The sequence below is a fragment of the Poecilia reticulata genome, linkage group LG14 (assembly GCF_000633615.1).
Source record: "Poecilia reticulata strain Guanapo linkage group LG14, Guppy_female_1.0+MT, whole genome shotgun sequence".
NCBI classification, from domain to species: Eukaryota; Metazoa; Chordata; class Actinopteri; order Cyprinodontiformes; family Poeciliidae; genus Poecilia; species Poecilia reticulata.
In genome coordinates, this window is record NC_024344.1 from 4,035,869 (window position 1) to 4,050,174 (window position 14,306).

The following is a 14,306-nucleotide window of genomic DNA, read 5'->3' on the forward strand; positions in this document are numbered from 1 at the left end:
AATGTTTAATTTTTGCCTTAATGCAGTTGCAGCAGCAGTTTGCGATCCATTTCTACAGATTCTACCTGTTTTGGGAGGTTTTCCACCTGGAAGAAGAAACCAAACATGACAGTTCACTGCTGGTGAGTTTACAGACAAACATGGAATCAACAGCAAACTGGACCAAGCATTTCTCACCAGCTACTCCCAGTCCACTACCGGCTGGACCAAATGTACCAGGCCTGAAACTCCCAGGTCCAACTCCACCTGGTCCAACTCCACCAGGTCCAACTCCACCTGGTCCAACTCCACCTGGTCCGACTCCACCTGGTCCGACTCCACCTGGTCCGACTCCACCTGGTCCGACCCCACCTGGTCTAACACCTCCTGGTGCTATGCCTCCAGGTCCTAATGCCCCGGGTCCTTGTCCACCATATCCTCCTAAGGTACAAGTGAATCTAAATTGGTTTATTATTCACAAAAGTTTCTTAATGCAGCCATTTCCATCAGGCATGTAGCTCAATATTTTTTACAGAAGGAATTAAAATGACATAATTTACTTGTGAACATTTAAGACCTTTCCTGTGTTTTTTCCAGTTTGTTCAAGGCAGTGCTCTCCTAGCTCTCCTAGCCTCCCAAAAGTTCAGTTAATTGCAACTTATGAAGTCCTTTGTTGGTGCATCATGATCGATGTCTTTATTGCAGACCCTTTAACATTTTTTAATTTTACCAACAAACCTTATTTTGGTGTAACTGGGAGACAAGAAGCTCCTTAGTCAGACTACTTATTTTAATTACAAAAATAGGTAAAATTAAGGTAATCTCTGAAGCTTTTTGGATATATCCAGATTTCTAATATAAAGTCAATAATGGATACAACTAAGCATGGGCTGGTTACCGGTCTCAATGTATAGCACAATATGAAAAAGTCTCAGTTTAAGCCTTTTTGCTTTTTTATGAAGACAAATAGTAACTTGAAGGTTGCCTTCTGGGCAAAACGTGCTTATGGATGGCAGCAACCAGAAGAGGCAACATTAATTACTGTTTGATAAACTCAAGGCTAGGTTAAGTCTATGTTGTCTCGAAATGAAGGAGCTGCTWTTATTGTGCTGGTCACAACTCTCCATRAATGTTTTGATGTTATTAAATTGTGAATTTATAAATTTTATGTGAAAGGCAAAAGTAGAGAGAGCTTCTGCAGCTTTACCTGATTAGCATTTCCTATACCTGTGTTTTCTGTCTCAATTTAAAACACAGTAAARAYTCCCATCGTGATACATTATGTCAATAACGAGATRGCTGTTGTTGCACAAACTTTGCACCATTGGCCCTTCTGACACACACCAGGGTGAAGCGTCCTGCTTTAACGGGGGGYAGACAGACCGGGAATCAAACCGGTGATCCACCCATTACAGGGCGAATTCCTACAGTCGTCGCCACCATCACCCCTAATAATAATATTGGGATATCTTGAAACTGATGCTTTTACTCAAGGTTATCATACTAACTCGTGCCTAGACACAACATACTTATAGGTGTCACTCGGCAAATGATCAAAAGTATAACTAATGTCAGCTYGGATAGATCTACACAACATAGATGTCAGGGATGTTAAAGCATAGAGGTGAAGAAAGCTAAACAAATTTCACTGTATTTTTTCTTTTTGGTTGAAATCGACATGGAATTGATTATCTTTGAAACAAAAACAGACAGTGCTCCAGCAAGAGTCTGATTTTATGAGCACAAAACTAAATTCACTTAAAGTCTTGCAGGTCATTGTTTTTTTTTTTCCATCAAACAGAAAATGTGATCAGAGTCAATAAAACCAAGCAGAAAATGAGCTGTCATCTACCTCCACCGAGACCAGCACCAAGACCCGTTCCACCTCCACCAAAGCCTGTTCCAGTTCCTGCTCCAGTTCCAGCGCCGCTTGGCCCAAATCCAGCTCCTGGACCGGCTCCGGCTCCTCCAGAGGATGGTACGTATACACCTGGTTACAAACAGTGTGAAAAAAGAAAAAACGTTGTCTTAGCTATAAACATGCAGCCTCAGATTTTGAATTTAGGATAAATGCAGAAGAAAACTATTTTTATCTTGCTTTGAGTTCGTGTGAGTGTTTTTGTAAGTCTTGATTTATCTGCAGCTGATAACAAACACTGCCTAACCGAAAAGGCATGCCTCTCCGCTCATAATTCTCACACTTTTCTGCACCTATGTTCTGTATTTCACCAATCTCTGCTGCCAAAAATAGAARCACATGCAGGGAACAGCTATAAAAGGAAAAGCTTAAGAACCCACAGTCCAGATGTAGAACACAGTCTGCAGGGATTCCTGAAGAATGTGAGTTACTGATGTCACAGTAATGCCATGTACATTAACAACACAGTAAATAACTCAGCTGCTCAGTCACTCAGCTCTGTCTGCAGGCTCCTTTAAGATCTGTTGTTGCTTTAGAAAACAAATTGTACAAGCAAAAATGAAGATTTGGATCTACTAAAAATACGTTTTATTGGAAGGATGTGTCTCTACATTGACTGCAAGTATTAATTTTGGTTTTATTAACTTGTAGCTATAAACTCAGCATAGGCACTTTAATGTAAAGTGGTTTAGTATTTTATGTTTGAGCTTAGATTTATTTACAGAAACATCACAGTGTTGGTTTATTGTATTGTTGTTGTGTTGATTTGTAACCATTTGAAGATGAAACAACTGAATGGATCCAGCTGTAGTTAAAATGCCTTGCAAAAATATTTACGGCGTTGGAACTTTTTCACATTTTTCTCATGTTCTAACAACAGACATCAGAGTTTTATGTTCATGTTTCATCCAACATGATAAATGGAAATGATGGGGTTTAATCTCAATATGAATACAGTTCTTACTGATCCAGAAACACCAAACAGGTAAAGTTGGAAACAATGTTTCTAGATCTGTTCATCAATAAAGTGGAGAGTGATCCGTTACAAAGACACGATCATCAGTCAGGCCACACAAACAGCAAAATCATAAAGTTAGCCAAGAGGCTGCTAATGSGTGAGCTGTTCGTCAAACTCTCCACAAATCTGGCCTTTTAGGAGGAGTGGCAAGGAGAAAAGATAATRTTSAAAGAAAGCAGGAAGAAGTCTCACTTGCACTGCACACCACCATGAAYGCAACATCTTAGCTGTGCAGCTTGGCGATAGACATTGCTGTGCAGCATTGGCAGCATCATGAGACTTCACAGTTGGGATTGCAGCATCTTGGTGTAAATGCATTTATTTAGCAAAGACATGAAAACTGATCAGAGCAGATAGGAAGTTAAACGAAGATAAACAGAACAGAAATTACTTTTATTYTCCCACAAAACTCAAATATATAATTTTTAATTTGGYGTATCAGAGTAAATACTGCTAAAAAATCCTTGCATCATTTTCTTTATACTTTAAAACTTTGTTACTTTGTGTTGATTTGCTTATTCTCTWTATATATACATTTATAAATATAAATTACAGTAATGCCTGGTATGTTCTATAAAATAACAGTTACTCTATTAATGCATGATGTGTGAAGCATTTAACCTACAACTATAATTTATTACCATCTTAAATGTTTTTTAGGAAGATACTTCAACATCTTGGACTTAGATGGAAAAGACACTTTGTCCTTTTAAGATTACAGAAAAGTCCTCAATGTTTTTTAATCACTAGACAGTTAAAATATTCCCATGAAAGTTAAATATTTATGTTTAATTTTATTTAGAAAAGACGCTCAGGTTACCTGACYTTTACAACCAGATTTCAGGTGAATTGCACCTGAATATCTTTACCCTAAAAGATATTTAAAAACTCGTAGATATTTCAATCAATATTTCAGTTTATAATGTATATAATCAATCAATCAAATTTTATTTGTATAGCACATTTCAGCAGCAAGGCATTTCAAAGAGCTTTACATAATTAAAATAAAACAGAATAATTTATTTGGAAATTTTTTGTAAGTTCTTGAATCTATGAAAAAAATATAAATACCTAAAATACATCACACCTCTTAATTAACTAAAACTGAACTATGAAGGCCTAGGAGATCTCCAGTAGAAAATCTAATATTAACTTCGCCTATGCATATTTTTCTGATGATGCATTTTATGTGACACCTGACCTGCAGGTGCTGCCCTGCATACATGCGCCGAAGGGGGACCCACCTCCTTGCTGCGACGGTTTCCACAGAGCCAGGAGAAGCACTCCATGCAGGTATGTGGCGACCGTCCCTCTCGCCATCTCGCTCCAAAATGTCACTCACCTCCCACACCGTCCAGGTTTTATTCCCAGCAAGCCTATCACGGCTCTCCAGGGCCTTTAGGAAGGAGGAGGGGGGAAAAGCAAAATGATGTTAATCAGGACACTGTCGATTGGCTAAGAAGGCGCAAGGAGAGAGATAGACGGAGAGAGGAGGAGAGAGAGAATAGAAATACTGCTTCACCTTGTTAAACCAATGGGCTGCACTTTATGATCCTGTGGTGCCAGAAAGAGGGAAAACGGAGGATAACAGAGAAAAAACAAGAGAACGAGTGAAGAGAGTTCATGAATTAAAAAAAAAGAGGCTGTTTGTTTTTCTCACTTCCTTAACAAAACATGAAGCTTGTTGTGTTAAAGATTGCTGCTCATCACTGTGGTGAGTCAAGAAGAAATAATAAAAAACATACGTCCTGCTACTTCGCTACCCAATAAAAATGGAAGGGCATTTTTCTAGCTCACATGTTGTGATATTTGTGTTTTGCTGAAGGTTTAAAAGCAAAACGGAAAGTGTTCAAACATCAATACTGTTTGCTAGAATGTGAACAACATCTGTAGCTGTAAAGGTACAATAATTAAACCATTCAAAAGAAAACAAAAGAATTAATCAAAACATTACAAAAACAATCGATTGATTTTAATTTGTCTGATATTATATCGAGGTGSTTACAGATATTTCTCTCCTCAGTGATGCTTTTCAGCTCATTCCAGGRTTTGAAGGTGTTGCATATCAGGATTTTCTGCAACAGTGGGGTGACTGTTGCCAAATCTCTCTCACAGCAGAGCAGTAGAGGGCAGTGGTTGAATTTTAGACCTTTGCAGAGATKGATAATGCACYGTAGAYCAGATAGCACATACTATCTGGTCCAGGTACCTTATACTGCTGCAGCAGACCCCCTAGGATCCCTAAAAAGAGACACGTCTGTAATCCTTCTGTAGCCTCACATGCACATGCAGACAACCAAACTCATAGCACTTGCTTGAGGATAAAAGTCTCCACCACTGTTCCATGACCGAAACAAAAGCCACATTACCCTTAGATCTCAGATTCTACATTTTGATGTGGCTTCCTTTAGAAAACCTTAAAGTAAGCTTTCCAGAGCGGCTAAAATCTTTGATTCTTCGACAGTGTCCTTTCTTAAGCCCCGTCTGCCGCTCCACAAGTGTCTACAGGACACTGAATGTTAACCGTAACAACGTCACCTTGTCCAGGAGCTTCTCAGTGTTGAGAAAATCTCAAACTCTTGTTGATCAAATTAAGAAGTTTCTGTAATTGCTTCTCCACAAWMCATACACRGGCAAATACTGYCCCTGATTTTGAGTCRCTGAATGTTTTTCCAAGTCTTTCTTGAAGCCAACAAATTCTTCAAAYTCCTTCCAAGTTTTATGTTCTGGATCCTTCTACCTGTCTACTGTTTCATTAATCTCCAAACACGACCAAATCCTAAAGCCCTCCTTCTTCAGCAAACGAGATTTCTGATTTCCACCTTGACTGACACCAACAACCTTCAGGCACAAACAAAGCAAGTGAAATATTACTGAACTGAGTTAGATCAGCTAYTCTGCAAAAACATAAAGTTTTACCAAGTATTTCTGGACCAGTTTCTAGTGCAGATGTCTTGGTTTACTTGAAATAAGACAAAACTAACTTAGAAGTAACTTTTCAATTAGTCAATAATTCCTTAATATTGATGAAAAATAATCAAACATTTGTAGATTATTTCACTTATGATACGACGTCTTTCCCTTGTTTTGAGAGAAGCAATCTGCCAGTGGAAGTAATGTTTCTTCATGATTAAGGAATTATTGACTTAAAACAAGCTCCTATATCTTCCTGAAAAGTTACTTCTAAGTTAGTTTTGTCTTATGTCAAGTTTAGTAAGATATTTGTACTATAAATGAGACCAAAAATACTTGGTAAAGTTTTGTGTTTTTGCCGTGTTTATGCCTTTTCTCTTCTACTGATGCTTTATGAACTGTACTTTGTGTCCAAAAGTCCCAGTTGCCATTCAGGATCCCTGGAAACAATCAGTGTTTTTATTAAGCAGTGGTTACTGTTAGGGGTATTTCTCCATGTTTGGGCTGCTCTCAGTTCCTCTGGCAGGACCGCTGAAACATGTTCCTGGTCTGGAGGGAAATGGACCTGAAAACAGATGAGGTGAATGAGCTAATGGCACCCCAACACTTATGGAGATTGAAGATGAGAGTAACACTTCAGATACTGCTGAAGTATCTGAAGATTTTCTTTAAGCAGAGTAGGACTGATGTGCTCAGGTTCAGGTTACTAAATAAATGGCTTGTGAACTCCTGGATAAAACTAATATCAGATGATTCAACGTCCTTTAAGAGCAGATATTGGTAACTCATTTGATTTATGCACAAAATGAGGAAATGAAGTCAGGTTCTGTTTCTGAGAGYGTTGCTTTRTGCACAGCAGCTCTGTTAATTGCTTTCTGTTTGCATTTCTGTAAAACATTTTGTATGTTAAAAGAAAAGAAAGGGGGGCCGTGCTACCTGAGTACCCATAATTGGTCTTAAAAGTGTAGCTTTATTACTGCATTTTTAGACCTGGTATGCTTTGTGTTTGGCTTTGATGGAGCTGCATAGTTATGCAGTGAACTAATGCTGAAACAATAATAATCAAAGATTGTAGGGAACAGAAATGTACATGCTAAGAGCCATATGCATGCTTTAGTTGTTGCCAGTAATRCATATTTAATGTCAAGAATAAACGTAGAACATGAATATAAAATTGCAATTCATCCAAATTTATAATTCAAGCCACATGCTTTATGCTCTGGATGTTTTATTGCTATTCAAATATTTGACACAAATGTCTATATCCATTGCATTACATTATGTACGTTTTCTCTTTTTGGTTTCACTATCAGCTTTTGTATCTTTTTGACAGCRTAAACACTTATAAGATGAATCAACTTCTTTGGAGAGGGAGTCTCAAGTCATTACCTTAGTCTGAAACCTGAGACTGGCTGTGTAATAAAAAGCAGCATATTTTCCTCGAACAGCGGASGGCATTAAAGGAATCAGTTTGCGTCTACACAGAGACAAAACAGGCCTGTTTATATATTGTTTATACATTTTGACTGCAACTTTCCACAACAGTCACTTCCTAGTGGTGATGTCATGACACTCAAACCTGTAAACAGAAACAAAATTCAGTAAGACCCAGAGTTTTGTTTTTCCTAAGTTTAGCTCTGCCCCTGTGTGAGATTTCACCAAACACCTGAGAACAATCAAGTGTACTAAGATTAAACATAACTGAGCTTTTGAGTTTTCACAGACATGACTTTTTGACTTCTTCTCTACGCACAATGTTGTGCAGCAATAATTAATAAAACTAGTAATTTAGACCCAAAATACTAAGTTGGTTCACCTCTTGATCACCAACAAAACAGCCAAATAGTTCAGTCTCAGATGTTATTTATAAATACCTGATTGAGAAAGCTTAGGTTTTAAAATAATAGATGAAGGTGTTACATACTACACATGTGTAGAATAAAAAAAAACACAACTTCTTACCAAAATGGAATAGTTTATGAACAAAAAAGACTTCAAGTCAAATGCTTTTGTCAACAAACTTACAAAGCATAAAACTACTGAAAGAACCAACAAAGTGATGCAATGATGTCACAGTTCAGTATGACTGCATGCTGGAAGCTAGAAATCTGTTCAACCAGAGGTGGGCAGAGTGTCCAAAAGATGTACTCAACTAAAAATGGCCGCCCAAGAAATTACTCAAGAGTAAACAAGTATTTGGTAAAAAGTCTTCTAAACCTGATCAAATTATCATTTACTGTTTAAAAATTGCATCATCAAATGGACCAAAATATAAAGTTAAGTGGAAATTTTGGTATTTGAAGGACAAAAATGACAAAAAATCATATAAGTAATTAAAGTAGCAAAATCTGGCAAAAGAAAATTTTTCCAAATCAGTTTCTTTCAATATAAAACTTATGAAACTTTAGCAAAACTGCAGGTCTGTGTCTGGTGAAGTTTTAGTTAAAACATGTTTGTTTTTCATTTCTCTTACTTGAGAAATTTTATTTAAATAAAAGTAGTTATACTTTTATTTAAAAAGTATCACTACTTCATAATAAAATTGCTCAAAATAAAAAGTACAGAGTAGCAAAAATACTCCTAAAAGTTACTTATGTAAATGTAATTGAGTAAATGTAACTTGTTACCCAGCTCTGGTTAAAACTGTAAAATATGAGACATGTGAAAAAATAAAGCTCCTCTGGCTCCTCCTTGTAGCCGTTCTGCAAACTGCAGAAACGCACCAATCAGAAACAACCTGGACAAGGAGGAAKGTCTTAGCGCTGCCAATCAATTTCATGTATGTGCTGCTCTTTGTGCTAATAGCGAGAAACAACTTACGATTGCCAACAAAAAAAAAAGTGTTTTAATAGTAAGAAATGATGTGCATGAAACGCAGTTCTGCTGCAGACCGGGTGGGTTTTCACCTTTAACCTCCTGACTGTGATGATTGTGCTCAAACGTTGGTCAACCTTTGCAAAAGTCAGTCATTAAAGGAACTATGACTTCCTCGCTTGGCCTATTGGAGGGTTAACAACAGGGAGCTGACCTCAATCCTCATCCTGCATTGGTCCTGTTAGAAAAACAAAACAGACAGCGATGAGACAAATAGGTCATTAATTTAAGCATTTTGTGGAAAAAAGCTGGAGTCTCATAAAAGTTATGGTTAGTCACTCTAATTTGTGAATCTTGGAGATTTTATTCTCTTTTTTTTCCATTCCTCCTGTTCATTGTTGCAATTTTAACTTAGATCTCTCCGAGTCTTGACACACTTCCAGTAGTATTAAGAGTTTATTGTTACTGTAACTCTAGAAATTAGAAACATTAGGGGACCACCTATCATTTTGTTTCTATCTCCTGAATAAAATGTCTTCTTGTCTTTACTATTTTGAGAAGTGTGTAGACTATAGAGGAACCGTTGTAGATAACTAATACAATTCTGAGATTAATTATTTCTCAAAGTTTTATTTTTTTCTAAAAATGTTCTTGGTTGAAGRGATGTGCATAAGATTGACACGATACTGTCATAAACACAAAGGAGTCTTCATGAATGTTTACAACTGTTGTCATGAAATGTCATTCAGTAAACACATTTTAAAGCAAAGTTACGTAAAAACATGGATTAAAAGTGTCAACTTTGCATTATTTGGTAAATAATTAMATTTTTAATGCAAAGTTGCATTAAAACTTGCTTTAAAAGTCCATTAAAAGTGTGAAACTAGGATTAAAAGTCCATTAAAAGTGTCAACTTTGCACTAAATGTGTCATTATTTACCAAATGAAACTTCATGGCAACAGTCATAAACATTTATAGAAAACTTCTCCATGTTTATGATAGTGTCATGTCAGCCTTATGCTCATAATAATGAAGCGTTACCATGTTTGTTTTCAAACGRATGAATGAATGATGACATTTTCCAAGGCTTTTTACACATCATTAGTAGATGCGCTGCGATTTCGGCTGCGATTCTTTTGTAAAATCCCRACTCAGTTAATTTAAAATCCTGCTTTACCATATAAGGAATGTCTGTCTCTTATGATTATCAGTTTTCTTATWGTTACTGTTAAATTATATTGTACTGCAGTTAAACCGAAACGCTGTAGACATTACATCATGTTGTCTCAATTTGGTCAGATGTCCTGCTGTAATAAGAAGAAATTACCACTTTAAAAAACTGGGCAGAGTATCAGGATCCACTGCCAGAAACCTTTTCAGCAAGGCTCAGGTTGTTATTCCTCACATGAATCTAGCATCAGTGTGGTAATGTATGTAAACAGTGATTCATGCAAACTGTGACAGCCATCATCGCTACAAACACGCCCAGTGCTACCTGCGGTCCACTTCCCACATCCATCTGCTCAACCTGCAGGGCGCTCATTCATGCCAACTCAAAGAAGTGTATCAGTGGTACAAATAAAGCAGCTGACTGAGTGGGGCCTRTTTGAGTTTACCTAATGTCTGCCATACGTTTACCTAATGTCTGCTGTCTATATAAGGGCATCTGTGAAGTGAGGTCCCCCTTCAGGCTGCTAATTTACCCCTCTGGGAGGCGGAGAAAACAGATCTGAAGGCAGAGATATACTGACCCCGAGTAGCGTGACACCACGCACCAAAGATAAAAAAAAAATCAATGACTACCATTGGTTTTAGCTGTTAAATTATCAATATAATGCGTTAGATCTTAAATGTGCACTTGATATATGGAGGAAAATTGGACGCAGTGCTTTGCTACATTATGACAACCAGAGAACAAGCTCAGGGAAAAGTTTTTAATTAAGAAAAAAAATTGAGAGGGAAGTAGGTCAGTTATTTTTCCTTCTCTTTGACAACCATGGATGAGGAATTTGGTGTGTTTTGGTCCAGTTAAAAAATAAAAAAGACGACCTAAAAACCACCTCTGACATATCATCAGTACAGCAGGTGTTTAAATKAGCTCAGTGGTGTCCAAACTTTGTGCCATGAGGGCCAAAGTCTTTAGATCGAAAGCATTTAGAACCGCAACAATTACTATTGTTTTAGCAGCTCAATAATAAACAACTTCAATTCTATTAAAATTAACAAAATGGTCAGGTTTTTGTAGAAAATGGTTGTGTRGATACAAAACACAAAAAGGGACCACAGTTTCTGAATTTTTGGGTTGATTGTTTTCTTAAATGAGAAGTAAGATCTCYGTTTAGGAAAAAGTAGGTCAGTGTTTGTGGTTTATCCATCCATTTTCCTGCACCCTTGTCCTTTGGTGGGTTCGGGAGGGTTGCTGGTGCCCATCTTCAGCTGACGTGCCGGGTGTGAGGCGGGGTACACCCTGGACAGGTCGCCAGTCTGTCGCAGGACAACACAGAGACACACAACCATATACACACACACACACACACACACACACACTCACCTAGGGGCAATTTGGAGAGGCCAATTAACCTGACAGTCATGTTTTTGGACTGTGGGAGGAAGCTGGAGTACCTGGAGAAAACCCACGCATGCACAGGGAGAACATGCAAACTCCGTGCAGAAAGACCGGGGCCGGGAATCGAACCCAGAGCCTTCTTGCTGCAAGGCAACAGCTCTACCAACTGCGCCACTGTGCAGCCCGTTTGTGGTTTAGTTACTCCAAAATTAAGATGAATCCAAAAACCTTGTTAGTAAATGGGAATCCATTTTTTGTGCCCAATATATATATTTTTAGAACAGGTTACTTATCTGCAAAACATTTTGAGAAATTGTCCGTCTGCATCAGTACAGACCATTTTTGCTCCATTCGGGTCTCACTTTCGACACCCTTCAATTAGCTAATAGCAGCTTTAGCTAATCTACAGCAGCGATCACTTATCAAAGATAAACAAAAACGAGTCTGCATGTAGCGTAGCTGAAAGAGAGCCAGGAGAAAAAGGGGGTTTTGTTCGTCKACGGTTTTTCTGCGCTATTTTTCGCTTTTCTGTGACACACTAACCTAATAATATTTACATCCCGAGGGTTCATTTAGTTAACGGAGTCGTTCTGCCGCTATGAATAGCATGTAAAAGAATCGTCTTTTTTTTTTGGTCCCTTTCTCATTGAGATTTGCTAATAAGCCCACACTGAGGTGAATCCTTTCAAATGTGTCATCCTGGAAGTATTTTATTCCTCTCTGCACATTGGGAAGTAGATACATGAGGCATCCACCTGGGAATTTTGTCTCCTTGTAAAACTCAACATCATTAATTGTTAAATTTCAGCGCATGTGTGGCTTTTTTGGCTGCAACATGCATCTCCAATTAAACTGTCTAACATGTTTGTAGAAATCTGGCATTGTAAGCCTGAGCTTGTAGGTATGTGAAGATTATTGTTTCTATAAATTCACTTAAACCTCTGTGTAAGTGCAATTCAACAGRGTTGAGCCAAACTTACTTGTAATGTTGTAAATATGTCATGAGTAATAGTTCTGCAGGCATTCAGAAATTTAATTAGAAAAATCGTTGGAAACCACCTTTTTGGTGCTGAAACACTTTTTCACGTCTGTCAAACTGAAGCTGTGGCTGTTTTTTTTTTTAAAGTGGTAACAAAAGAATTAGGAACATTTTTTTAGTTTTTCACAGACTTTAAGCTACATTATATTCTCTGGTTTTTAGTTTTAAGATTGCCATTTATTATTACAGTATACTCTGCATTGTACATTGCTGTGTTGTAAATCCAAAACAGCACAGCAAAGTTAAATGAATTAAAATGAAACATACAAAAAAGACCATATGTTGTTTGTCCCTGAGGTTTCTTGGTTCTGTTCTGTTTCTGTAGGTGTAGAAACAGACTTAAACAGTGTTTTTCTATTCTCTTTCTCTTGTAACTTTTTGTCCCAGCTTTCTTGATCTGTTTTTTCCATCTTCCTGTCCATCGCATTTGAAATAAACCCAAAGTAACATCTAATAAAGTTTTTCAAATATGTTTTAAGTGGATCGTTACTGCGAAAGTAGTAACGCTCCACATGTGCAACTAAATTAGTTTTGCTTCTCCTTGACATTCACACAATTCCGACTCTTATATTGTCAGGCAGTACGCTTTCAGAAAAGAGGCAGAATTGCATCATGTTAGCACTTGAACCCCCACAGAGTGCTTTCTTATCTAATTTAAATAGACATGCAGGCAAAAAGAATAGCTTATGTGGAAGCACAAACAACAGTGGTTTGTAATCACACATGTTTTATATATAAAAAAGCTTGAGTCAGTGATGTTTTCATTATTCACATGCTCCTTCTTATGACTCATGGTGACCCCCAGCACAATGGGAGCGGCTTCGCCTCCCTGGAAGGTTGAAACAACACAAAATCAAGAGTAGTGCTCTACGTAAACACTGCTGTGCTGTGATATATGGTTGGACCATCCATCAGTGTGTAGAGGAGAAAAAAAGAGACTGAAACATGAAGATTACAAGAACGAGCAGGATAAGGAGGTGTGCAGCTGAGAGTGAGAAGCCTGAGAGGTTAGATCACTCAGTGTGTGATAGAGACAGAGGTCAGTAATGTTAGCTTTCCGTCCATTGTGATAATGTCAGGCTTTTGATTGTCCAGGAATGTCAAAGTAACGCGGCTGTGAGCTCAGCATAAATCAGCAGGTCACGTCTCTGTGATGTCAGAGATTAGATTTCAGATGCAGGAAAGTGAAACCAGACTGTCTTTGTTTCCTGAAAAGGTTCCTCACTCCACGGTGTCACTCTTCTTTTCAGATGTTTTAAATCTTTTTAGGCAGACTAATGTAGCTGAAGAGTGAGCTCAGTGACATTACACACATATACAAACACACCAAAACTACCTCATCACTCGTTACGTAAACACAAATATATTATGAGTACATTTTGAAGTTGCACCTTTTCCAAAACTCCAATCACAGGGCATTCATTTTAAGAGAAAACCCGCCATTATAAACTAAATCTTATGGCTTCCCTTTAATCTGTACTTTAGTTTTCCAACTAATTGGAGCCAAACAAATAAACTGCTCTTATTTTGTTGCCACTCTACCTATTTCCACCACCAACAAGTGGTTCTCTGTCAGCAACAACAACTCTTTCCAGCTGGTACTTGAACTGGGAATTAACTAGTTACATTTACTTGAGTAACTTTTAGGAGTATTTTTACCATGCTGTGCTTTTTACTTTACTGAGTAATTTTATTATAATCTCTAGATCAGTGGTTCTTAACCTGGGTTCGGTGAGTCGGTCTCAGGGGTTCGGCAGAGCCTCTGCAGCGGAGGTAAAGACAAACTTGTGGAAATTCGTGATGACGCCCCACTTTGCCATCACTTGGTGCAGAGGATCACGTTACATTGCTTAGCCAATCAGTGCTGCGGAGGAGCACTGATTGAAGGAGCTCCACTCTCAGCATGGATTTGAACTTGTGTCGTTAATTACTTCAGCAAAACTCACCGTTTTTACCAAATTCTATAGTCTAAATCTGCTCCTTAGTCGCATCTTTTCGGGGTTGCTACTGCCTCTAGTGGCGGGGGGTGGTAACACAGCTAATATAATCCATCCATCC

At 37.9% G+C, this 14,306-nt stretch overlaps 2 protein-coding genes across 2 annotated transcripts in view; both read left to right on the forward strand.

Annotated features, from left to right (window-relative positions):
- Nucleotides 1–6: 6 nt before the first annotated feature.
- Nucleotides 7–1,864, forward strand: LOC103475629 (basic proline-rich protein-like). Its single transcript, XM_008427414.2, has 2 exons — nucleotides 7–425; nucleotides 1,781–1,864. Exons 1-2 carry the CDS (start codon nucleotides 21–23, stop codon nucleotides 1,787–1,789), a joined length of 414 nt encoding a protein of 137 aa, XP_008425636.1. The 5' UTR covers nucleotides 7–20; the 3' UTR covers nucleotides 1,790–1,864.
- Nucleotides 1,865–1,939: 75 nt separating this feature from the next.
- The window catches only part of LOC103475631 (nipsnap homolog 2), a 40,759-nt gene continuing 28,392 nt past the window's right edge, over nucleotides 1,940–14,306 (forward strand). The window contains exons 1-2 of the mRNA XM_008427419.2: nucleotides 1,940–1,957; nucleotides 4,123–4,208. Coding sequence (XP_008425641.1) covers nucleotides 1,955–1,957; nucleotides 4,123–4,208 — 89 coding nt within the window. The 5' untranslated portion in view covers nucleotides 1,940–1,954. The remainder of the gene's footprint in view (nucleotides 1,958–4,122; nucleotides 4,209–14,306) is intronic.